Genomic DNA, 25,985 nt, shown 5'->3' with positions numbered 1-25,985 from the left:
GTAATCCCAGCTACTCAGGAGGTTGAGGCAGGAGAATTGGCTGAACCCAGGAGGCGGAGCTTGCGGTGAGCCAAGATCACGCCATTGCACTCCAGCCTGGGTAATGAGAGTGAAACTCCGTCTCAAAAAAAGAAAATAATTTAAAACCCAGAATTTAACATCCAACCAAACTAAGCTTTATAAGCAAAGGAGAAATAAAATCTTTAACAGACAAACAAATGCTGAGAGACTGTGTCACCACCAGGCCTGCCTTACAAGAACTCCTGAGAAAAGCACTAAACATGGAAAGAAATAACAGGTACCAGCCACTGCAAAAACATACCAAATTGTAAAGACCATCAACACTACGAAGAAACTGCATGAACTAATGGGCAAAACAACCAGCTAGCATCAAAATGGCAGGATCGAATTCACACATAACAATATGAACCTTAAATATAAATGGGCTCAATGCCCCAATTAAAAGACACAGACTGGCAAAGTGCATAAAGAATCAAAACCCATTGGTGTGCTGTATTCAGGGGACCCATCTCACGTGAAAAGATACACATAGGTTCAAAATAGAGATGTAGGAAGATTTACCAAGTAAATGGAAAGCAAAAAAACACAGGGGTTGCAATCCTAATCTCTGATAAAACAGTTTTTAAACCAACAAATATCAAAAGAGACAAAGAAGGGCATTACATAATGGTAAAGGGATCAATGCAACAAGAAGAGCTATCTATCCTAAATATATATGCACCCAATGCAGGAGCACCCAGATTCATAAAGCAAGTTCTTAGAGAACTACAAAGAGACTTAGACTCCCACACAATAATAGGGGGAGACTTGAACACCCCATTGTCAATATTAGATCAACGAGACAGAAAATTAACAAGGACATCCAGGACTTGAACTCAGCTAGGGACCAAGCAGATCTAATAGACATCTACAGAAATCTCCACCCCAAATCAACAGAATATACAGTCTTCTCAGCACCACATCACACTTATCCTAAAATTAACTACATAATTGGAAGTAAAGCACTCCTCAGCAAATGCAAAAGAACAGATATCATAAACAGTTGTGCTCACAATTCCTTAGCACTCTACAGTCTACAGTAAAATCAGGAAGTAGAATTGTTAAAATTATGATTTTGGAAGAAGTTTTCTTGCAAACAAAAGATTATAAATCAGTGCTGGTGTTATATTTTCAAAATTGATGCCACATTTGTAAAGGTTTTATTTTATTTGAAAGTAACCACATAATTACTTTGATACAAATTATTTCAATATATTTTATAGTACTATGATAATTTACATTTTTTGCAAAATAACTTGTTTTATGAAATTTTGCATTTCAGAACCATGACCATTATATTCTTCTTCTATTTCTTCTGTAATGGACCTTTAAAATTTTAGCGTCTTCTAAATCATTAATTTTATTACCCATAATAAGAAAAAACTTATAAGAATCAAGCCATTATTTTAAAGAATTAGTGACATGGGTATGTAAGGTTTGGGGGAAATTATATTTCAGTGGTTTTATAATGTGTAAAAGGAACCTATTATTCCTTGCTTGCACATGTTTCTCCTGGAGTTACAAATCATTGGAAGGAAGGAATGTTTGTCATTGTACCTTGATTATCTTGTTCATATATATTTTAGAGACAGGATCTTGCTCTGTCTCCATTCTGGAGTGCAGCAGTGTGATCCTCCTTCACTGCAGCCTTAAATTCCTGGGCTCAAGGATCCTCTCACCTCAGCCACCCCAGTCTCTAGGACTACGATTATGTGCCACCATTCCCAGATAATATTTTCTATTTGTTTGTAGTGACAGGGTCTTGCTATGGTGCCCAGGCTGGTCTTGAACTTCTGGCTGTGATCCTCCCATCCCAGCCTCCCAAAATGTTGGGATTTCAGGCATGAGCCACAGTGTCTGGCCCAGATACTAGTGAATTATCATTGAGCATGCCTCAAGTCCATTACTGACAGTTTTCCAAGTAAAACCAACTATTCAAAACATTTAAATTTTCTTTGTCCTTTTGCTGTTTTGTACTACAAGAAGAATACACTAGCATAAAGCTACTATTAGAGCATCTGAGGATCAAATTGATCTTTAGTGTTATATCTTACTATGCTTTCTCAGTAATTTGAGTGTTTGAATCATATATCTTGGAAATGTGTTTTTATTTGTGAAACAGATGGCCACAAAATAGAAAAGTTTATTTGTAAACTGAAATTAAACTTCAAAACATTAAGCCTCTTTAGTGATTTAAACCTGTGTCATGCCAAATTATCTTTTATGTGAATCAATATTTCCTATTTTTAGCTTGAAAAATGCTCTCTCCACCCAAGACAGATTATTCACTCACACAATAAGGACATTTCAATTTTACAAAAATTGGTCAACTTCTTCAAAGAACACATAAAAATAGAACTTGTTTCACAGTAGTCACTTTCTTTTTTAAAAAAGGAATTCCATTAGCTTTAAATCCTCTGATTGCTTTTGAAAATGTTCCTGCAAACATTTACCTTTAAATATTTCATTTAATGGTTTCTTTAAATAAAATTTATCATATGCATAAGCAACAAACATTACATATGTAGTAATTAATCATATTAGTCATGAAGTATTTGCTAAGTACATTATTGATTATAAGGTAACCATACCTCATACTAAGAACAGTGTTTTGCCTTTATGAGCTTCAGAAAACATTCTTTAGCAAACTTATCAACAAAAGATTAGTTTATAAATTGGGTAGTACAATATTCCTTCAATTAAAAAGCTGAGAGTCAGACTAGGATCAAGGAAATACGAATTTTTCTGTAGTTTTGGTTCCTCACTTGTTGTGTGACCACAGATAAGACAGTAAAACACTTAAACCTCATTTTCATCATAAAGATAACATAATTATCTCCAAAATTTCTTTCAGCTCTTAAACCCCATGACTCTCATGAAGGGCTAAGAGAAATTCAGAAATTGTGTCAAGTGTCTGTGCCTAGATTCTTCCCCACTCAGGAATGTTACCATTATCAATCATCACACACATCAGCTGTGTCTTAATGACATTTAAAAATGTTGCCGGGCGTGGTGGCTCACGCCTGTAATCCCAGCACTTTGGGAGGCCGAGGTGGGTGGATCACAAGGTCAAGAGATCGAGACCATCCTGGTCAACATGGTGAAACCCCGTCTCTACTAAAAATACAAAAAATTAGCTGGGCATGGTGGCGCGTGCCTGTAATCCCAGATACTCAGGAGGCTGAGGCAGGAGAATTGCCTGAACCCAGGAGGCGGAGGTTGCGGTGAGCCGAGATCACGCCATTGCACTCCAGCCTGGGTAACAAGAGCGAAACTCCGTCTCGGGGGAAAAAAAAAAAAAAAAAAAGTTTGCCACTGCTTTGAAAAAAATCTCTGAAACAGACATTCCCAGTTCAAGCTATTTTCTCCCTCCTCTCGTTCATAATCTTCCTTCTTGAATTATGAATACACTCTGCCTCACTTGCCATTCTCTCTCCAACCCAATCCAACTGGCCTTTGTCACTTAAACTCTCCTAGCTACAATCACTAATGCCTTCCTATTGCTAAAGCGAAACTGCATTCTTCATTCCCAGATTAGAACATTCCTCATTCTTCCCCAATCTCCTTTGCTGGCATCTTTTCCTAAGTTTAAATGCTGGAGTCTTCAGAGCTCTCTCTATTGTCCTGTATTTACTCAGGATTCAATCCTTGGTTGATATCAGCAATTCACATAGCTTTCATCTACATGCTCATGACTCTTAAATTTGTATTTGCACCGAACCCTCTCTTCTGGGGTCCCAACCTATATTTATAATTGCTTACCTCAAGGATGCAGGCTGATAAAGGCTCCATTATTTTGTTGATGTGCCACCTGAGATATGTGGCTTCTCAGTTACTGTGGCTGGGGAATAGCGGCTGGTTTGTGCAGCAGCTTCTCACCATCGCTGGCTGGAAATAATGTTCTTCACTTTCACCCACATTTCATTGGTCAGAGCGAGTCACAAGGCTCTGACTAACTCCAATAGTGCTAGGAAGTATAGTTTCCCAGACACCCAGAAAGGAACCAGATAGTGTTGGTGAGCACAAGTAGTATCCACCACACACACAAAAAAAGTTTTTTACTTCTTTTTCTCCCTCTTCCCATAACCATTAATTCCTAAACGTTTCTTTAGTATGTCTAATTTTCTCCATCTCTATCTATGGCAGATGAGTGATGCACTACCCAGATCAGCCTTCAAGAAAGGGCTTTTTGCCTCAGCTGCTCACAATGCTTTCAGCAGACCCTTTTTGAGGGTCTGCCTTAGCTGCACTGCCTCAGCTTATGTACTATCTAGCTCAAGCGCACACCCTTCCTGAGATGGCCTACATCTTATATCTATTGTGGGAGAGTGTGACCAGTGCTTTCCAACTCTCCTCCCTCTGTTGAATCTTGTTTTCTTTCTTCAGGGAAGAGATTAGGGTGAGGAGAAATGAACAAACTATCAATATTTTAAATATAGTTAAGATCCGGCCCCTTCTTTGCACATGTGTTAATGTTTGATACATAGCCTTCATAACAAATTCTATTGAAATGTCTCTTTTTGGAAGAAACAACCTATGCAAGTTGATAATGAGAAAGTCTGAGAAAGTAGGTAATGCGACAGGGTTTACAAGCCAGATCACTTTCAGCACAGTTGCAATGGGGACCCTGTCTCCGGCAAGTGGAATATAGACATCTCTGGGCATAAGGTGGCTGGATGCTCTGCTATTAAAACTCTCTAGATCAGTGAGTTGTGAAGGTATGCCATTGGGGGTGGGGAGAGTATATGCTAGCTGGTGTGAAGTATCAGACCTTTGAGAAGCACTGGAGAAATAGTTACCATAAGGACAACAAGAACAGATGGCTATTGCTAAGCTCATTACAACCCAAGAAAAAAAAATAAGGAAAAACTATGGGCAATTGAACACCAAGCCTGAAATCCAATGCACCTTTACAGTAGCTTACGAAAAGGCACTATGCTGCAAGAAGGCAGAGGAAGCTGAGGACCAGGAGTAAATGCTGTAGTAGAGCTCCAGATAAGGTAAAATGCCCCATTGAGGCAGGTTGGTTATGACAGTATCAAGGCACGGCTGGAAAAAACAGGACCCTGACACTTGAGAACATCTGGTTGTGATCGTCCCTAGAAATTTTGAACCCCAGACTCTTCTGATCTCCAAAAATGCAGAAGTGGGCCACCCCTTCTTCATAAGGGCTGCCCGCCCACCTTACTTGAAGGTAATGAAGAGCCCTCACCGTCACAAAACCACATGTGCCTCCTGTTATGGCCACCAGGCATTAACACTCGGGTTAATTCACAGCATAACCCAGCCAGAAATATGCTAGCTCTAATAGTGCTTAGTACCTTAAAGAAGCTGCAAGACCTAGCCATTGTGTATTGGCATGTACTGGAGGAGAACCCGTGGATTTGACTCCTGAGAGAACTCAATCAAGCATGCCTGAAAATAAAATTGGGCAGGGAAGAGTTTACTGACATGGGAACATTCTTATGAAATAGGATTTAATGGACTCCAAGTGATGGTACATATAGATGGCTTCTGGAAGCATAGAAAAAGCAATGACCAATGCTCTGTGAAGTTGAAATATAGACAATATTTGCAGATAGTAGATCAACGGATTTTAAAACCCATGGAAATGGTCATGCTGGAGTAAATGTACTTTGTAAAGCCAGGAGCCCCATCTGATGATAATGTTCCATGGGAAGGCCTATAAAAGACACCAATTACCAAGGTCACAAACAATGTACTGGTGTCAGGGCACTGACATCAGTAAAAGTTCAGTGGTGGCTCTCTTCTATAACCCAGAGTTGATGTTAGAAGAGGCTCTTATTAATAAGTTCACTAATAGCAGTGAGTTGAACACCTAATAAAGGCCAGGTGATAGTACTTAACTGCCAAATTCTAAGTGAATGCAATTATTGTAATAAGTGGCAGGGACAGAGTAGCAGCTAGGAGGCCTGACCCACTGAGATGAAAATAGTTTATTAAACAGATTGTCACTAGGGGCAAAACAGATGGGACTACAACAAGGGTACTCTATTTAGCTTGCCCTGTCAGAAGAAATCAAGGATGAATGACCAGGAGACCAAGGGCAACTGCCCTTGTTAAAAGTTGTAGTCTAGTACCAAATTGCTGGACCTGAGGTAGTTTTCAGACCTGGAGGCCAAGACTCCAGCAGGAAGGAAATTAAAATACCATAGCAAATATCCTTAAAAATACATTTCCCACTCCTTCCACAAATGTCATTTACTTGGGTGATTTTTCTGAATAATCAGCCATCCAGATTTGCCCAGAACTGAGGGACATCTTAGAACATGAGACTCTTGTTGTAAAATTAGAAATGTCCCAAGCAAACTGAGATTAGTTAATGCATCACCCTAGTGCCATGCATTAAAAGTGGGACAGCCAAACACTTCAAGGGTTTTTGGACATGTAAGAAATGACACTCATACTCAATACTTGAAGCATCATTATGGCCCCTCTAAAGTGGGGCCATATAGAGACCAGGTAGTAAATGGAATCCTGGGAAACATCTGGCTTTTTTTTCAGGCCCACTGTTTCTTCAGATCTATTCAGTAGTCCCTGAAAGTATAATTGAGAATAACATACTAAATAATTGGTACAAGCCTTACATTGGGTTCTTGGCCTGTGGCATAAAGGTAATCATAGAAGAGGGGGAAAGTGTAAATCTTTAAAATTGTTATACAAATTCAGCAAATATAATAAATCAAAACCAGTATCACATTCCTATGCAGATGGTCGAAATTAGTGCCACCCCCATAAGAAGCTAGAAGATGTGAAGTTGTTGGTCCCTATTAAATGTCCACCAAATTTCCCAGCATGGCCCCTGCAAAAACTGGAAGGATCCTGGAAGATTAAAGCAGACTACTGTAAACTTAAAAAAAAGTAGTAGTCCCAATTGCAGCAGCCATGTCAAATGTGGTATTTTCGCTAGAGAAGATCATTATGTTCTCAGGTATGTCATATAAATCCATTAATATGGTGAATATGTTCTATTCTGCTAAGGTAAGAAGGGGCTGTTGTTCACACAGAATAGGCAATATTATATGTTTGCAGTTTTGCCCTAGGACTATGCCAACTCTCCCACCCTCCAAACTATTTGAGAAAAAACTATCTTGCAGAACAGTACATTGATTTACTGCATCAATGCTGTTATGTTAATCGGGCCAGACAGGCAAAAAGTTGCTGTCATAATCCTTGTTAAGACATAAGTGCTTCACAGAATGAAAGATAAACCCTACAAAGATTCAGGGGCCTTCACATTATTAAAATTACAGGGTTCCTATGAACAGGGATATGCCAGGATATTCATTCCAAAATAAAAGACAACTTACCACATTTTATACTTCTCACCACAAGAAAAAAAAAAAAGGTCAACATCTTTGAGTTATGTGGGTGGCACATTTCATTATTCTATATGTGAGATTACTGCTGTGGCCCATATGCGGGATAATACCAATGGCTGTCAGATTTGGGGGAGCCCAGAACAGGAAAAACTCGGCTACAAGTCTAGACAGTGGTATAAGCAGTTTTGCTGCTTGGCCATGCAACCCGGTAGACTCTATAATATTAGAGGTATTGGAAGTAGGTAAAGATGACCTTTGCAGCTTCTGGAAAGCCCAACATGCAGAATCACATGTATATACCTGAGGCTCTGGAACAAGGTCATCTAATATGCCCTTGAAAAACAACTGATGGCATGTCCTGGTGGAGATGAAGCACCTGACCATGGGATACCAAATGATGGATTATTTATCCACAAATGCCTATTAGCAGCTGGGGTCTGTCAGATAGATCCATTGCATCATAAAGCTGGCAGCAAACCATCATAATACAGAATGGCAAGTCAGAAGTTAAGATGCTTGCACAGAGAGCCCAGACTCCCATCTTATCCACCAATGTTGGATAGTGTCCCTTCTTTGGCACATATCTACAACAAGCTGACACAGAAAAAACTTCGGCTTGGTTTTTGAATGGGTCATCTGGGTATGTGGGTGCAATATGAAAATGGATGGCAACTGCCATTGGTCAGAGCTAGTCCCAAAATCTGCCTGACTCCAATGATGCTGGGAAGTGTCGTTTCTCAAATGCCTGCAAAGGAGCCAGATAGTATTGGTGAGCACGTGTAATATCTAGCACAAAAAGCATTTTTAGACTTGTTTTTCTTCTTTTCCTTATTGATCACTTTCTAAATGTTTCTTTAATTTGTCTAATTTTCTCTACCTCTCTTTGTGGTAGATGGGAGATACACTGCCCAAACTGGTGAGAGAAAATTTTTCCAATGGACAGAGCTTTTGGCAGTGCCTTCTCCCACATGTTCATCCACATGCCTTTACCCTAGACTTACTTGCCTACAGTCTTTCAATTTCTCCTCTTCTAGGCCCTGACCAGCCTGTCAAGATTATTCACCACTGCCCAGAAGTATGTTTTATGCTGATCTCAGGCCATTTCCTCTTCCTCACAAATAAGATAAACTATTCTTAGAAATCAGAAAGGTTTTGTGCAATTTATTTTGTCTGATTAAAAAAATGAAAATTATTTAACTTCTCCTTGTTGAGTCACCTAATTTACATCCCCAAGTCTGAGGAAAGCTTGCTATGTGGTCAAGGAATCATTACTGTATTAGTTAATTTCTACTCTCCTTTAATAATCATTGATATTTGATATATGGTATATTATGGCAATAAAATTAAAATTGCAGAATGATTATTAACCAGTTTGACTAGTATAAGAATAGTATACATATCTTTCTCATAACTAAAAAATGAATTTTATAGCATTGTTTGTCTCAACTAGCATTCTAACTTTTTACTGTTGATAGCCATATATGTTTTGTTTTCTAAAACATTGTGTATTCTTTTTGAAGAGTTATATTAAAAAGGAGAGTGAAAAAGAAGCAATGGGGAAAGGATTCACTATTTAATAAGTGGGTTTGGAAGAACTGGATAACAATATGCAAAAAATTGAAGCTAGACCCCTTCGTTAATACCTTACAAAAAATTAACTCAGGATGGATTAAAGACTTAAATAGAAAATCTAAAGCCATAAAACCCCTAGAAGAAAACCTAGGCAATACCATTTAGGACATAGGCCTAAGCAAATATTTCATAACAAAAACTCCAAAAGCAACTGCAACAAAAGCAAAAATTTACAAATGGGATGTAATTAAACTAAAGAGGTTCTGCACAGCAAAAGAAACTATCATTAGAATGAACAGACAACCTATAGAATGGGAGAAAAATTTTGCAATCTATCTATCTGACAAAGGTCTAATATCCAGAGTTTACAAGGAACTTAAACAAATTTATAAGAAAAATATAAATTAAAAAGTCAGCATAGGATCTGAACAGATACTTCTCAAAAGAAGACATTCATGTGTATAACAAACATATGAAGGAAAGCTCAACATCACTGATCGTTAGAAAAACGCAAATCAAAACCACAATGAGATATCATCTCATGCATGCCAGTCAGAATGATGATTATTAAGAAGTCAAGAAACCACAGATGCTGGAGAAGTTGTGGAGAAAAAGAAATGCTTTTACACTGTTGGTGGGAGTGTAAATTAGTTCAACCATTGTGGAAGACATTATGGCGATTCCTTATAGATCTAGAAGCAAAAATATCATTTGACTCAGCAATTCCATCACTGGGTACATATGCAAAGGAATATAAATCATTATATTATAAATGTACATGCACATGTATGTTCGTTGCAGCACTATTTGCAATGGCAAAGACATGGAATCAACCCAAATGCCCATCAGTGATAGACTGGAGAAAGAAAACATGGTACATATACCCCATGGACTACTATGCAACCATAAAAAGGAATGAGATCATGTCCTTTGCAAGGACATGGATGGAGCTGGAAGCCATTATCCTCAGGAAACTAACACAGGAACAGAAAAACAAACACTGCATGTTCTCACTTAAGTGGGAGCTGAATGATGAGAACATATGGACCCCTGGTGGTGAACAACACACACTGGGGCCTGTTTCAAGGGTGAAGGGAGGGAGAGTATCAGGAAGAACAGCTAATAGATCCTGGGCTTAATACCTAGGTGATGGGTTGATCCTTGCAGCAAACCACTATGGAACATGTTTACCTACGTAACAAACCTGCACATCCTGCACATGTACCCTGGTACTTAAAATAAAAGTTCAAGAAAAAAACATAAAGAAAGAAGAGTGAAATATCTATAGGAACATAAATAATATTTGATTAATTGGAAAATTATTTTGCAGTTTCCTTAACTCTATCTTTCAAGACAAATAGGCTGATAAAATTCTGAATTGCTGATAAATATATTTGGCCATCCATTTGTATATCATAAACAAGACAAACTTTCATTCAGTTTTCAAATGCAGCTCATATTGTAATTAACTTAGTTATTATTTCTGAACTACACTTTATTAATTACTTTCCGTTTGTGATTAACCTGAATTTAATGATTTCTTTAAATGAAAATGCCTTTTCAAAGAATTTTGCTGGATATCTTCAAGATTTGTTTAATAGGCCTGTGTATTCCATTATTACCATGATAAAAAAAATCATGTGTTTTTTTGTTTGTGACAGATAATAAAAATCAATATAGCATCAATAATTTGAAAAATATTTGAAAAGAAGCTGAGCCATATAATTTAAAAATAAACAAAAATCTAAGGATTACATTTTTTCAAATGAACATTTTGAAACAATGGTTACTTTGAAAATAGAGCAGGTTTTAAATAACAGATCCTTTAATAGTGATTGCATCAAGAAATTTGGTAGTACTTATATAAGTTTCTTGAAAATAAAACAGTAAAACCATTAGAAGTATGACATAGCTGATAGTATTTCATTTTATCCTTATTTGATGTATAACAAAACTCCTTTGTGGAGTTTTTAAAGGTTTTTTTAAAAATGGGTTTATAATAATTACTAGTGCAATAATAATGCAAAAAAAATACAGAAGTACAAGGGAGTAATCCCTGGATGTTATATGTTACCATAGAAATATTTGAAAACGGTGACTCAATGTAGGAAAAATCTATTTCCTTAATTTAAGTAAAACATTTCTAAAATCAGTGTAAAATAAGATAAAGGCTCTAAAATTATTCGTTATTTATAATATCCTGAATATACTCATGAAGACAACTAATGCTGTAAGTCTTAAAAGTAATGAGATCACAAGGATCTAGAAATAGAAATTCTATTTGACTCAGCAATCCCATTACTGGATATATACCCAGAAGATTATAAATCATTCTATTAAAGACATATGCACATATATGTTCATTGCAGCACTGTTTACAATAGCAAAATCCTGGGACCAACCCAAATGCCCATCAATGATAGACTGGACAAGAAAAACGTGGCACTATACACCATGGAATACTATGCAGCCATAAAAAATTAGATTTCATGTCCTTTGTAGGGACAGGGATGAATCTGGAAACCATCATTCTCAGCAAACTGACAAAAGAACAGAAAATCAAACACCGCATGTTCTCACGTATAGGCTGTGTTGAACAATGAGAACACATGGACACAGGGAGGGGAGCATCACACACTGGGGTCTGTTGGGGGGAACTAAAAGAGGGGCAGCAGAGGGTAGGGAGGTTGGGGAGGGATAACATGGGGAGAAATGCCAAATATAGGTGATGGGAGGATGGAGGCAGCAAACCACCTTGCCATGTAAGTACCTATGCAACAACCCTGCATGATCTGTACATTTACCACACAACCTAAAGTAAAATTAAAAAAAAAAAAGTAATGAGATCATTTCCTTTAAGTGTAATGAGTGGTTTATAGATAAGTAGGCAAATTCCAGCAGAGAATTTTATATACATTTGTCAAGAGTATATGTGCTTTTTATGTTCTATACAAAACATTTTTTATATTCAACATTCAAATATTTTCTGACAGTAAACAAAAATACTTTTTCACAATTGAACTCCTTCTATTATTAAAGATAGCTCAGCACTTTTTCTGTTTACAGAATGAGACACAGGCTGTCTTGATAGATGACTACATTTTTGTCTAATTTCCCCCATACAGTTATTATATCTTTTAGACAAACTAAATTTAGCTGTGTCCCAATTGACAATAAGATTGAAATCCTCTGGAAGTAAAGTTGTTCTTTTGTTGTCTCCTCTTATTTTAGTACCAGGGGTCTTCTTTAGGTTGTGGTTATTACATTTACAGCCTTTGGTCATCTGGCTTTGACTAGTGTGGTATTTCCCACTGATGCATGGATTTTCCATTCCAGTGGAACATACAGTGTTCTTATGAACAATAGGAGGAAGAAATGTTTCAGATGGTAGTTTTCCAAATGATGCAGTGGGTAGATCTTGAAGATACCTGGGGAAATGATGGCTAATTTTATATTCATAGGTTAATTTACTTGAATTATCTAATTTGATAGAGCATAGATAACCGATTGTTATATTTTCATAGGCATCTTTTGGGCTTTGAAGCATATTCAATTTATCAAAATTACATTGAGGTATACTAGGTAAAATTCCAAGTCTATTTTGTTTTAAGACTAATCCAGTACCAGGAATAAAAAGTTCTGGTTCTTCTTGCTTTGATAGATGAATGATGTCTCTGTTTGAAACAGACTGATGTGCTTGTCCATTCATTGCTGCATTTTTCCAAGTTAAAGGGTTATATATGACTACTCCATCAATAGGGCATGAATTGCACTTGTGGATTAACCAATTGTCAATACATTTCCTGTGAAACTTTAAAAAAAAATAGCTAATCAGAGCTATAATAATCTTTATAATATTTAAATAAATTTCTACCAGTTTTATACCTGTGTGATTATTAAAAATATTTAGCAAATTGAAAAATAATAATTTATCAGGTTTTATGAAAATACTTTGAAGAAGTTCACTTCTAAATATAACTGATGTAGGGACTGATTTCCATTTTTGATATTAAAATGCAAAGACTTTTATGGATAGCACTCTTGTAATTTTGTTAAAAACTATCTACTTAAAGCTATTAATTTCACTGCTGTCTAATTATTTCTAATGAAAATTATTTTAAAAGTCACTGGGAGGGAGGATTCAAGATGGCGCTGTGAGAACAACCCAGGATTGGAGTTCTCGTGGTGTCTGCGGAGAGGTGAGTCTGAGCTGCATTTCCAGACTGATCTTTGTTGCTCACAGAACGGGGAAATTCCCAAGTGAAGAGGAAACGTGGGACGCCAGGCAGATATTCCGCCTGGCGAAGCCGGCAGCCGGGGTGGCGGCGTCCGGCCCTACCCAGCGCTCCCCACAGGGCGCACTTGTCCGGGTGCCCCGTTGAACCAGCAACCGGAGACGTGAGAGGGCTGGACTTGAGACTGAGCTAGACTTGAACAGTGGGCCAGCCCAGGGGATTGCAGGAACAGAGCGTTAGGATTGGCCCAGTGGGACAAACAAAACCGCAATTTCAAACAAGCCCCGTGCAGACGGCCCGAGACGCTCTGAGGGGGAGGGGCGGCCACCATTACCGAGGTAACCCGCCCCAACTGAGATACACGCCCATTGCTGACGCAGCCAGCCGTTGCCGAGACAACCCGCTACAACAGAGAGACTCCGCCGCAGGGCGTGGCGGAGAACAGCAGAACAGCGGAGCCAGGGTGAGCCTCACAACGGCAGGGCGGAGCCTCGGCAGGCAAACAGTGGCTAGTCTGCATCCTAGCTGGGCAGGACCTCAACGGACATCCAAAAATAAAGCCCAAACCCCTCAACACAGCATTTGAGAAAAAAAAGGGTTTTTTTAATGAGCTCTGTTGCAGCAGAATCAAACATAGCAGCCTAACAGCCCTGAATGAACAACATAGCTCACAGCTCAGCAATTAAACCCCTATAAAGTACAAACTGTCTCCTCAAGCAGCTCCCTGACCCCTCTATAGCCAAAAGACTGACATTAGGCAGGCACCATCCTGGGACAAAGATAGCAGAAAAAGAAACTGGTAGCATCCCTCGCTGTGCCACAGCTGCTAGAGGTGCACCCCAGACAAGCAGGGTCTGGAGCGGACCTCAGCACTCATACAGCGAAGGGGCTAGACTGGTAGAAGGAAAACCAAGCAACAGAAATACTTCATAATCAACATTCAGGGTGTCCACTCAGAGACCCAATCGAAAAGTCAGCAACTACGCAGACGACCAGCGGACAAATCCGCAAAGATGGGAAGAAACCAGCGCAAAAAGGAGGAAAACACCCAAAACCAGAACACCTCGCCTCCGAGAAAGGACCAAAACTCCTCACCAGCAAGGGAACAAAGCTGGACGGAGAATGACTGTGACGAAATGACGGAATTAGACTTCAGAAGATGGATAATGAGAAACTTTTGTGAGCTAAAAGATCATGTATTAAATCAATGCAAAGAAACTAAGAACCTTGAAAAAAGATTTGAAAAAGGATTCGAGGAAATGATAACAAGAATGGATAACTTAAAGAGGAATATGAATGAATTAAAGGAGCTGAAAAACACAATACGAGAACTTCGCAAAGCAAACACAAGTTTCAATAGCCGAATTGACCAAGCAGAAGAAAGAATATCTGAAGTCGAAGACCAACTCAATGAAATAAAACGAGAAACCAAGATTAGAGAAAAAAACGCAAAAAAGGAATGAACAAAGTCTCCAAGAAATGTGGGACTATGTGAAAAGACCTAACCTACGTTTGATAGGTGTACCAGAAGGGGACGAAGAGAATGAATCCAAGCTGGAAAATACTCTTCAGGACATCATCCAGGAAAATTTCCCCCACCTAGCAAGACAGGCCAACACTCAATTGCAGGAAATTCAGAGAACACCACAAAGATATTCCGCAAGAAGAGCAACCCCAAGGCACATAATCGTCAGATTCAATAGGGTTGAAATAAAGGAGAGAATACTAAAGGCAGCCAGAGAGAAAGGTCGGGTCACCCACAAAGGGAAGCCCATCAGACTCACAGCAGATCTCTCGGCAGAAACACTACAAGCCAGAAGAGAGTGGGGGCCAATATTCAACATTCTTAAAGAAAAGAACTTTCAACCCAGAATTTCATATCCAGCCAAACTGAGCTTCAGAAGTGAAGGAAAAATAAAATCCTTTGCGAACAAGCAAGTACTCAGAGATTTTGTCACCACCAGGCCTGCTTTACAAGAGCTCCTAAAAGAGGCACTACACATAGAAAGGATCAACCAGTACCAGCCATTCCAAAATCACACTGAATGCTAAAGAGCATCAACATAATGAAGAATCTACAACAACTAACAGGCAAAACAGCCACTTAGCATCAAAATGGCAGTATCAAATTCACACATAACAATATTAACCCTAAATGTAAATGGACTAAATGCACCAATCAAAAGACACAGACTGGCAAATTGGATAAAAATCCAAAACCCATCAGTGTGCTGTATCCAGGAAACCCATCTCACATGCAAGGATACACAAAGGCTCAAAATAAAGGGATGGAGGAAGATTTATCAAGCAAATGGAAAGCAAAAAAAAGCAGGAGTTGCAATTCTCATCTCCAATAAAATAGACTTTAAAGCAACAAAGATCAAAAGAGACAAAGAAGGCCATTACATAATGGTAAAAAAATCGATACAACAAGAAGAGCTAACGATCCTAAACATATATGGACCCAATGCAGGAGCACCCAGATACATAAGACAAGTTCTCAAGGACTTACAAAAGGACTTAGACTCTCACACAATAATAGTGGGAGACTTTAACACTCCACTGTCAATACTAGACAGATCTACCAGACAAAAAATCAACAAGGATATCCAGGGCTTGGACTCAGACCTGGAGCAAGCAAACCTGATAGACATTTACAGAACTCTCCACCCCAAATCCACAGAATACACATTCTTCTCAGCACCACATCACACCTACTCTAAAATTGACCACATAATTGGAAGTAAAGCACTGCTCAACAAATGCAAAACAACTGAAATCATAACAAACAGCCTCTCAGACCATAGTGCAATCAAGTTAGAACTCAGATTCCAGAAACAGACCCAGAACTGCACAGCTTCATGGAAACTGAACAACTGGCTCTTGAATGTTGACTGGGTAAACAACGAAATGAAGGCAGAAATAAAGGAGTTCTTCGAAACCAATGAGAACGAAGACACAACGTGCCAGAACCTCTGGGACACATTTAAAGCAGTCTCTAGAGGAAAGTATATAGCAATAAGTGTCCATATGAGGAGAATGGAGAGATCCAAAATTGACACCCTATCGTCAAAATTGAAAGAGCTAGAGGACCAAGACCAAAAAAACTCAAAACCCAGCAGAAGACAAGAAATAACTAAGATCAGAGCTGAGCTGAAGGAGATTGAGACACGAAAAACCCTTCAAAAAATCAATAAATCCAAGAGCTGGTTTTTTGAAAAGATCAACAAAATAGACAGACCACTAGCCAGATTGATTAAAAATAAAAGAGAGAACAATCAAATAGATGCAATAAAAAATGATAAAGGGGAAATCACCACAGATTCCACAGAAATTCAAACCATCATCAGAGAATATTACAAACAACTCTATGCGCATAAACTAGTAAACCTGGAAGAAATGGAAAAATTCCTGGATTCCTGTGTCCTCCCAAGCCTAAACCAGGAGGAAGCTGAAACTATGAATAGACCAATAACAAGGTCTGAAGTTGAGGCAGCAATTAAGAGCCTACCACACAAAAAAAGCCCAGGTCCAGACGGGTTCACAGCCGAATTCTACCAGACACACAAGGAAGAGCTGGCACCATTTCTTCTAAAACTATTTCAAACAATCCAAAAAGAGGGAATCCTTCCCAAATCATTTTATGAGACCAACATCATCCTGATACCAAAACCCAGCAGAGACCCAACAAGAAAAGAAAACTTCAGGCCAATATTTATGATGAACATAGATGCAAAAATCTTCAATAAAATATTGGCAAGCCGATTGCAACAGCAAATCAAAAAACTTATTCATCATGATCAAGTAGGATTCATCCTGGGGATGCAAGGCTGGTTCAACATACGCAAGTCTATAAATGTAATTCACCACATAAACAGAACCAAAAACAAAAACCACATGATTATCTCAATTGACGCAGAGAAGGCATTTGACAAAATTCAACAGCCCTTTATGCTAAAAACCCTCAATAAACTCGGTATCGATGGAACGTATCTCAAAGTAATAAAAGCTATTTATGTCAAACCAACAGCCAATATCATACTGAATGGGAAAAAACTGGAAGCATTCCCTTTGAAATCTGGCACTAGACAAGGATGCCCTCTTTCACCACTCCTATTCAATATAGTACTGGAAGTTCTAGCCAGAGCAATCAGGCAAGAAAAAGAAATAAAGGGTATTCGAATAGGAAAGGTGGAAGCGAAATTGTCTCTATTTGCAGACGACATGATAGTATACCTAGAAGACCCCATTGCCTCAGCCCAAAAACTCCTGAAACTGATAAGCAACTTCAGCAAAGTCTCAGGATATAAAATCAATGTGCAAAAATCACAAGCATTCGTCTACACCAATAACAGACTTAAAGAAAGCCAAATCAAGAGTGAACTGCCATTCGCAATTGCTACAAAAAGAATTAAATACCTTGGAATACAACTCACAAGGAACGTAAGAGACCTCTTCAAGGAGAACTACAAACCACTGCTCAACGAAATCAGAGAGGACACAAACAGATGGAGAAACATTCAGTGTTCATGGTTAGGAAGAATTAATATCGTGAAAATGGCTATACTGTCCAAAGTAATTTACAGAATCAACGCTATCCCCATCAAGCTACCATTGACTTTCTTCACAGAACTGGAAAAAACCACCATGAACTTCATATGGAACCAAAAGAGAGCCCGCATAGCCAAGTCAATTCTAAGCAAAAAGAACACAGCGGGGGGCATCACACTACCGGATTTCAAACTATTCTACAAGGCTACAGTAATCAAAACAGCATGGTACTGGTACCAAAACAGAGATATAGACCAATGGAACAAAACAGAGGCACCAGAGGCAACACAACATACATACAACTATACAATCTATGATAAACCTGACAAAAACAAGCAATGGGGAAAGGATTCCATGTTTAACAAATGGTGTTGGGAAAACTGGCTAGCCATGTGCAGAAAGCAGAAACTGGACCCCTTCCTGACACCTTACACTAAAATTAACTCCAGATGGATTAAAGACTTAAACATAAGACCTGGCACCATAAAAACCCTAGAAGAAAATCTAGGCAAAACTATCCAGGACATAGGAGTAGGCAAGGACTTTATGAACAAAACACCAAAAGCATTGGCAACAAAAGCCAAAATAGACAAATGGGACCTAATGAAACTCCACAGCTTCTGCACGGCAAAAGAAACAGTCACTAGAGTGGATCGGCAACCAACAGAATGGGAAAAAATTTTTGTAGTTTACCCGTCTGACAAAGGGCTGATATCCAGAATTTACAAAGAACTCAAACAGATTTACAGGAAAAAAACAAACAAGCCCATTCAAAAGTGGGCAAAGGATATGAACAGATACTTTACGAAAGAAGACATATATGAGGCCAACAATCATATGAAAAAATGCTCATCGTCGCTGATCATCAGAGAGATGCAAATCAAAACCACATTGAGATACCATCTCACGCCAGTTAGAATGGCGATCATTAAAAAATCTGGAGACAACAGATACTGGAGAGGATGTGGAGAAAAAGGAACACTTTTACACTGTTGGTGGGAGTGTAAATTAGTTCAAACATTGTGGAAGACGGTGTGGCGATTCCTCAAGGCCTTAGAAATAGAAATTCCATTTGACCCAGCAATCCCATTACTGGGTATATATCCAAAAGACTATAAATCCTACTATAAGGACACATGTACACGAATGTTCATTGCAGCACTGTTTACAATAGCAAAGACCTGGAATCAACCCAAATGCCCATTGATAATAGACTGGATTGGAAAAATGTGGCACATATACACCATGGAATATTATGCAGCAATCAGAAATGATGAGTTTGTGTCTTTTGTAGGGACATGGCTGAATCTGGAGAACATCATCCTCAGCAAACTGACACAAGAACAGAAAATGAAACACCGCATATTCTCACTCATAGGTGGATGATGAAAAATGAGAACACATGGACACAGAAAGGGGAGTACTAAACACTGGGGTCTATTGGGGGGAAAAGGGGAGGGCCAGTGGGAGGGGGAGGTGGGGAGGGATAGCCTGGGGAGAAAAGCCAAATGTGGGTGAAGGGGAGAAGAAAAGAAAGCACACTGCCATGTGTGTACCTACCCAACTGTCTTGCATGCTCTGCTCATGTACCCCAAAACCTATAATCCAATAAAAAATTAAAAAAAAAAAGAAAGTCACTGGGAGGAAGTCAGCAAATCACGCTGCCATGTGTGTACCTATGTAACAATCTTGCACATTCTTCACATGTACCCCAAGACCTAAAATGCAATTTAAAAAAAGTCATAACCAACTGGAGTTGAAAATGGATCTGATGACAGTAAGATATAAAATAACAAGCTAAATTTTTGGAAATAAAATAATAGGCCATTTTAAGTAAGGATGACTCTAAAGCTTCATTACTGAAGCTTCATTTGCTAAAGCGACTTCATTTAGAAAAAAACTTGGTCATCAACCACTATATAGTTGATAATCAATTATATAGTGATCAAGTAGTAGTATGGTGATTCTAGTAACTTTGGAAAAAGTAATAATTATGTGAATTTAGGCATTTCTGTTTCATCTTAAGAATCATAAAAATACATAGCAAAATATTAGTATTCTATAAGCTTTTTCTTTCTACAGACAACTAAAGTATATAAAAAGAATCTAACTTAAAGTGTCATTTTATCTTTCCTAGCCAGTATATACAGAAATGAGTACTCATCACTATAAATACATCCTCAGGGAGCAAAGCTGCATTCTCAATAGTCTCTGTGGTAGTTCTTTCTAAATGTGCTATGCAATGTGAATACCTCTGTACAGAGTACCACTCAAAAGTAAAAGGGAAGACTTAAATTATCACTTCATTTGTGAAAATTGATCCTGCAGGGAAAGTCAAACTAAAATGATGTGACTTTTACCTTGTGAGTACATGGTAGCAATCTTATATATTGACCAAGATGAAATGCCTTCAAGCAAAGTAGACACTGGTAGCCTGGAGCAAGCAGCTTACTATTCTTAGTAATCAGTCGGAGAGGCAGTGATCTTACAACGTGTTTTGGTGTGTGAACTTGGCTAAATGAGAATAAGTGTTCACATGTTATTATAGATCAGGAAGTGATCAATAGCACAGGTAAATAACCTCTATATAAATAATGTAATCAAACCCTAGGTTTTCTTGAACTAAAGACAATAAATCTCATACATTATAAAGTTAAAAAAAACTATTTTATTGATCCTGAACAATATTGATTCAACTTCATAAAGAACAAAGTTTTTAGCCACGCACAGTGGCTCACACCTGTAATCCCAGCAGTTTGGGAGACTGAGGTGGGTGGATTACCTATGGTCAGGTGTTTGAGAGCAGCCTGGCCAACATGGTAAACCCTATCTATAATAAAAATACAGAAAAATTGGCTGGGCATGGTGGCAGGTGCCTGTAATCCCAGCTACTCAGGAGGCTGAGGCAGGAGAATCACCTGGACCTGGGAGGTGGAGGTTGGAGTGAGCCAAGATCATACCACTGCACTCCAGCCTGGGTGACATAGTGAGACTCCATCTCAAAAAAATAAAAAAAGAACAAAGTTCTACATAGTCATATCAAATAAAAATGCCAACCTAAAATTTCTGAGTTTGAGTTGCACTTTAACGTCAATAAAAGCAGATCATATACTCAAATTATAATATTTTAGTCTGAGCCCACACTTAGGCAAATGTTTAGAAAACTATAAACAAATTCACTCTGTCTTCTGGTAGGAAGTGAAGTGTATAGTAAGCCACATTAAGTATTATAGACTACTATGACAAACTGGTAAATCATAAGAGCCAAGAAAATCTGTTTGCACTTGCGGTATATTCTTACCACTTCAATATTGTTAGACTATGTTAACATAACTCTAAAAGTACCAGCTCCATTTTTGTACCAGAAGTGCTGACTGACATAACTAAGCTGATAAACTATGAATTAACTGCTGTTTGATGCCATCGCAACAGGTAAAAGAGATACAACAAATCTTTAAGAAAAAAAGAAAGCTTGGTTAAAATGGCAGATGTATCCCTATCATTCAAAAGTCATTCAGAACAAAGTTAAATATATTCTTCAGAAAAGTCTGTACTTCTCATTACTCTACAGATACATCCCCACCATATTACAGAAATTGCTTTTACCAAAGTCATCTGATTTAAGTTAAAATGTGTGTGTGTGTGTGTGTGTATTTTTTTTTTTAGACAGAGTCTTGCTCTATCGCCAGGCTGGAGTGCAGCGGTGCGATCCCGGCTCACTGCAACTTCTGTTTGCCGATTCTCCTGCCTCAGCCTCCCGAGTAGCTGGGACAACAGGCACATACCACCATGCCCGGCTAATTTTTTGTACTTTTAGTGGAGATGGGGTTTCACCATGTTGGCCAGGATGGTCACGATCTCGTGACCTCGTGATCCACCCGCCTCGGCCTCCCAAAGTGCTGGGGTTACAGGCGTGAGCCACCACACCCGGCAAAAATGTATATTTTTAGAACTCCTTTAAGGTTGTTACCTACTTTTCTTTTTTCTGAAATTCTCTTTATTTATTCCATTTTCTCTGCCTAAAATGTCCTTCTTCCCCTAATGTTCTTCTTCTCAACTCCCTGTCCCGCAATATCTCCTAAGTCCAACCATTAGTTATACAACTTATCGTTCTAATAGGAGAAGTATAATACCTGTGCAGGGAAAATGGACTTTCAAAGCCTTTGTGTAGGCTTGCTTTATTTATCACTGCTCTGATCTCCAATGTGTGGAGTACCCAAGGCATGGGCTATATATCAATTGAGGTTTGGATAGAAACTTACATATACATGTGTATGTATATATGTGTGAAGGTATAGGTGTATTATATGTGTGTGTGTATATATGTATAGATATTTATACACACACACATATATATAGTGCTATATATATTTAGTGGGTACATTTTTCATTTGGTTGATTCATTGAAATTATTATTTTTAACTTCTATTTTATCCCATCTTTTAGAAGTTGTCTCTTCTATGCATTTCATAATGTACACAATTTTTCAATATTATATGACATGATAAATTTTCTTTCTTTCCTTCTTCTTATTCTTTTTTTTTTTTTTTTTTTGAGATGAAGTTTCACTCTTTTGTCCAGGCTGGAGTGCAGTGTTGCTATCTTGGCTCACTGCAACCTCCAGCTCCCAGGTTCAAGTGACTCTCCTGTCTCAGCCTCTTGAGTAGTTGGGATTACAGGTATGTGCCACCATGCCCTGATTTTTTAAATATTTTTTTTAAGTAGAGATGAGGTTTCACCATATTAGCCAGGCTAGTCTCCAACTCCTGACCTCAGGTGATCCAACTGCCTTGGCCTCCCAAAGTGCTGGGATTACAGGCATGAGCCGTCACCCCCAGCCTAAATTTTCTTTAGTTGAACAGTACTATTATAAAAGGTCTGAAGACCCCTCCACTAATAATGTTTTGAATCAATGTTCTGAAATATAACCAATCTCCTCAGCACTCTTCCTCCAACAGGGTAAAGTAGAGAGTAGACAGAAGGGAAATGAAGCAAAAAAGAACTTCTTTCCCTAGAGGCCAGTTATTTCAAAGGCAAATTTCAGATACCTTTGAATCTTTTTTTTTATAACATAATTTATGTCAGTTTCAATTTTACACTTACTTCAATGATTATTTGATGTACTGAGGAAACTACTGTATTCCCCATATCTAGTATAGTTTCTGGCCAAATTAATAATAACAGATAACATTAGTTGAATATTTATTGTGTATTAACTCATTTCATTATCACAAAATTCCTACAATACTGGTTTGAAAAATTATTCCCATTTTAAAGATGAGGAAAATGTGGTGGATAGAAGTGAAGTAACTAGACAACATGTGGTCGAACTATGATTGGATTCAGGCATTCCAACTCTACAGCCTTGCTCTTCAGTTGAATGCTACAGTGTCACCTAGTATATAAGTGCTCAATAAGAATAAATGAATTCATAAAACTTATTCCAGTTGAAAAGTTATTCAAAGATTCTGTCATACAAGACACACATGTTACTAGGAACCTCACCTTTGCTTTTCTTGAAAATGTGATATCTTTTCTTCTATCTCATTTTTAGTATCTATGTATTGTACAACTTCTTCTGTGCTTTTTTCTAGTAATCTCCAGTGTTGGTTTCTTTTCTGTAATAAGTAGAAAGTAGATGTTACTTTGCAAAGTCATAGATATTTTCATTTTGTGGATAAAAATTAGTAGGCTGCTTTTCAATAACATGAATAACACATAATATTTTAAAGCATACATATTATTTTCTAACACATTAAAATATTTACAAATTATTAGTGAGTCTCATATGCTATTGCGTCGCTACTATAAAGGCATTACTTTTTAAGGTAAAAATAATAACAATAATTGTGGATTTTTTTTTTGAGACAGAATTTTGCTGTTGTTACCCAGACTGGAGTGCAATGGCACGATCTCAGCTCACCGCAACCTCCGCCTCCTGGGTTCAAGCAATTCTCCTTGCCTCAGCCTCCCGAGTAGCTGGGACTACAGGTGTGCACCACCATGCCCAGCTAATTTTTGTATTTTTAGTAGAGACAGGGTTTCACCTTGTTGACCAGGATGAATTGTGGATGTTTTATCTTGCCTGGTAAATAGAAGGTAGTATTATTTAGCCTCTGAAGATACTTTTTAAGTGCACAGTTTAAATGATCCCAGTAAAATTCCATGTTTCATTATTATGTAAGAAACTTTAAGAAAAAATCATAAATATTTTGGTGTTACATTACAAGCCAATTTGTAACGTTGAGAGGTTTTAAAAACTAATTTTCAAGTTTGATAGCTGTAATTTCTGTTCCAAAATTTATTTATGTCATCACATTTTTCTTATTGTGTTAGATTTTATAAATTACCAGTGTAAGAACTGGTTGCCTTGTGCATCCTTATGAAAAAGAGTTCTCCTAAAAATATGGCTTCAGGTTTGTATTAAAAACCATTCAGCTCTATTCCACAGTGTTATGTATTCTTTTTATTCTTAGACTGACTTAGCTCCGCAACAGAACAAATAGAAACACCATATTAGATTCAAGATGGATACTGTACCTTACGAAATGTAAATGTGTGTGAAAGATGGCAGCAGCTATCAAAACATTCCTGACATAAGTGATATTCTATGCATTCGGTACACCTAAAAATATAAAACATCAAAACACACAAGAAAAAAATCCACTTATTGTGATGGTTTTGGGTGAAAATTCTGACCAAAACTTCCTGGGAACAATCTAAACATGACAAGGATCATTTCAAGTCACATTATGTATTAGTTTCCTATTGCTGCTATAAAAATTTACTAAAAACTTAGCTTAAACTGCACAAATTTATTATCTTACAGTTCGATAGGATAGAAGTCTGAGATGCATTTCAATGTGCTAAAACCAAGGGATTGACAGGGCTGTGTTACTTTTGAGGTGCTATAGGAGGGAATCTATTTCCTTGCCCTTTCCACCTTCTAGAACAGGGGTCACCAGCCCCAGGCGCCAACCTGGTCTGTGGCCAGTTAGGAACCGGGGCATACATACAGCAGATGAATGGTGGGCAAGCAAATCTCCACCTTCTGTCAGATCAGCAGTGGCATCAGATTCTCATAGGAGTGTGAACCCTATTGTGAACTGCACATATGAGAGATCTAGGGTGTGCGCTCCTCATGAGAATCTAACTAATATCTGATGATCTGAGGTGGAACAGTTTCATCCTGAAATCATCCTCAACAAGCCCTGTGAAAAAAATTGTCTTCCACAAAACTGGTCCCTGGGGCCAAAATGTTTGGGGACCACTGTTCTAGAGGCTGCCTACATTTATTAGCATGTGATCCTTTTCCTCCATTTTCAAAGCAAACAATGTAGCATCTCTCTGCCTTTCTTTCCCAGTAACATTTCCCTCTGACTCGACTCCCTCCTCTACATTTAAGAACCCATATGATTACACAGGCTTATCCAGGCAATCCCGGATAACCTTTCTATTTCAAGGTCAGCCGATTAGAAACCTTAATTTCATCTGCAACCTTAATTCCCCTATGACATGCAACCTGACATACAGGTTCTGGGCATAAGGATGTGGGCATTTTAGGAAGTCCATTATTTTGCCCACCATATGCCCTTTCCATGATGCCTTCTCAGGCTACCTTAGCTTTCATTTACCTCTTTCTCTAAATTCCTATAGGATCTACAGCCTATTAGACATTCTGTCATTTGATTATTCAGTGCTGCTTTCCAGTTGCATCTTGAATGCCAGAGTTAGCCGCATATTTCTTGAAAACAGGAATTATATTCTCTTTTCCCACAGAATGGAAAAAGGTAAACATATAAAATATCTCAATAAAACTATTGACAAGCCAAAAAAAAAAAACCACTTTCCATAAAAGCCCAATCTCAAGGTTATATTGTTTATAAAAATTTTGTGACAAGCAGAGGATTTTTAATCACTTGCAACATAACTTACCAAACTGAAAATATTCTGAGCATTAGTCAAGTAAACTGATTTTTTATTCAAGTTATGAAAGATTTAGAAGATTATTGCCATGAGAAATTTAAGAAAATATGGCCCTCGGACATCTTAAAAGAAGCAAATGCAAATTTATTCATTATTACTCAATACATACAGGGAAGATTTTAATAATTAACACCAATGGATTGGAGAAATGGTGCAATTCATTCAATACATCAAAGTATGCTGGGCTAGAAAAAAAGCATCGCTGTATTTTAATACAATCTAATAATTTTGGAATTAA

At 38.0% G+C, this 25,985-nt stretch overlaps 1 protein-coding gene across 10 annotated transcripts in view; it reads right to left on the bottom strand.

Moving 5' to 3' along the window:
* ZSWIM2 (zinc finger SWIM-type containing 2) overlaps positions 1–25,985 on the bottom strand; it is a 127,926-nt gene that overhangs the window by 80,909 nt on the left and 21,032 nt on the right. For 3 of the 10 annotated variants that reach the window (XM_078327186.1, XM_078327185.1, XM_035304325.3), the window contains 4 exons: positions 24,302–24,386; positions 23,267–23,379; positions 20,122–20,275; positions 10,952–12,786 (listed from right to left, as the gene is read on the bottom strand). In XM_078327186.1, the coding sequence (XP_078183312.1) occupies positions 11,986–12,786; positions 20,122–20,275; positions 23,267–23,379; positions 24,302–24,386 (1,153 nt within the window). In that variant the 3' untranslated portion in view covers positions 10,952–11,985. Of the gene's footprint in view, positions 1–10,951; positions 12,787–19,321; positions 19,360–20,121; positions 20,276–23,266; positions 23,380–24,301; positions 24,387–25,985 lie in introns of those variants that run through there. The other 7 variants (XM_035304322.3, XM_078327189.1, XM_035304326.3 and 4 more) reach the window with 6 other exon arrangements.

Source organism: Callithrix jacchus, chromosome 6 (assembly GCF_049354715.1).
Source record: "Callithrix jacchus isolate 240 chromosome 6, calJac240_pri, whole genome shotgun sequence".
NCBI lineage: Eukaryota > Metazoa > Chordata > Mammalia > Primates > Cebidae > Callithrix > Callithrix jacchus.
Note: the sequence above shows the minus strand (reverse complement) of the source record. Positions and strands in the feature narration are given on the sequence as shown.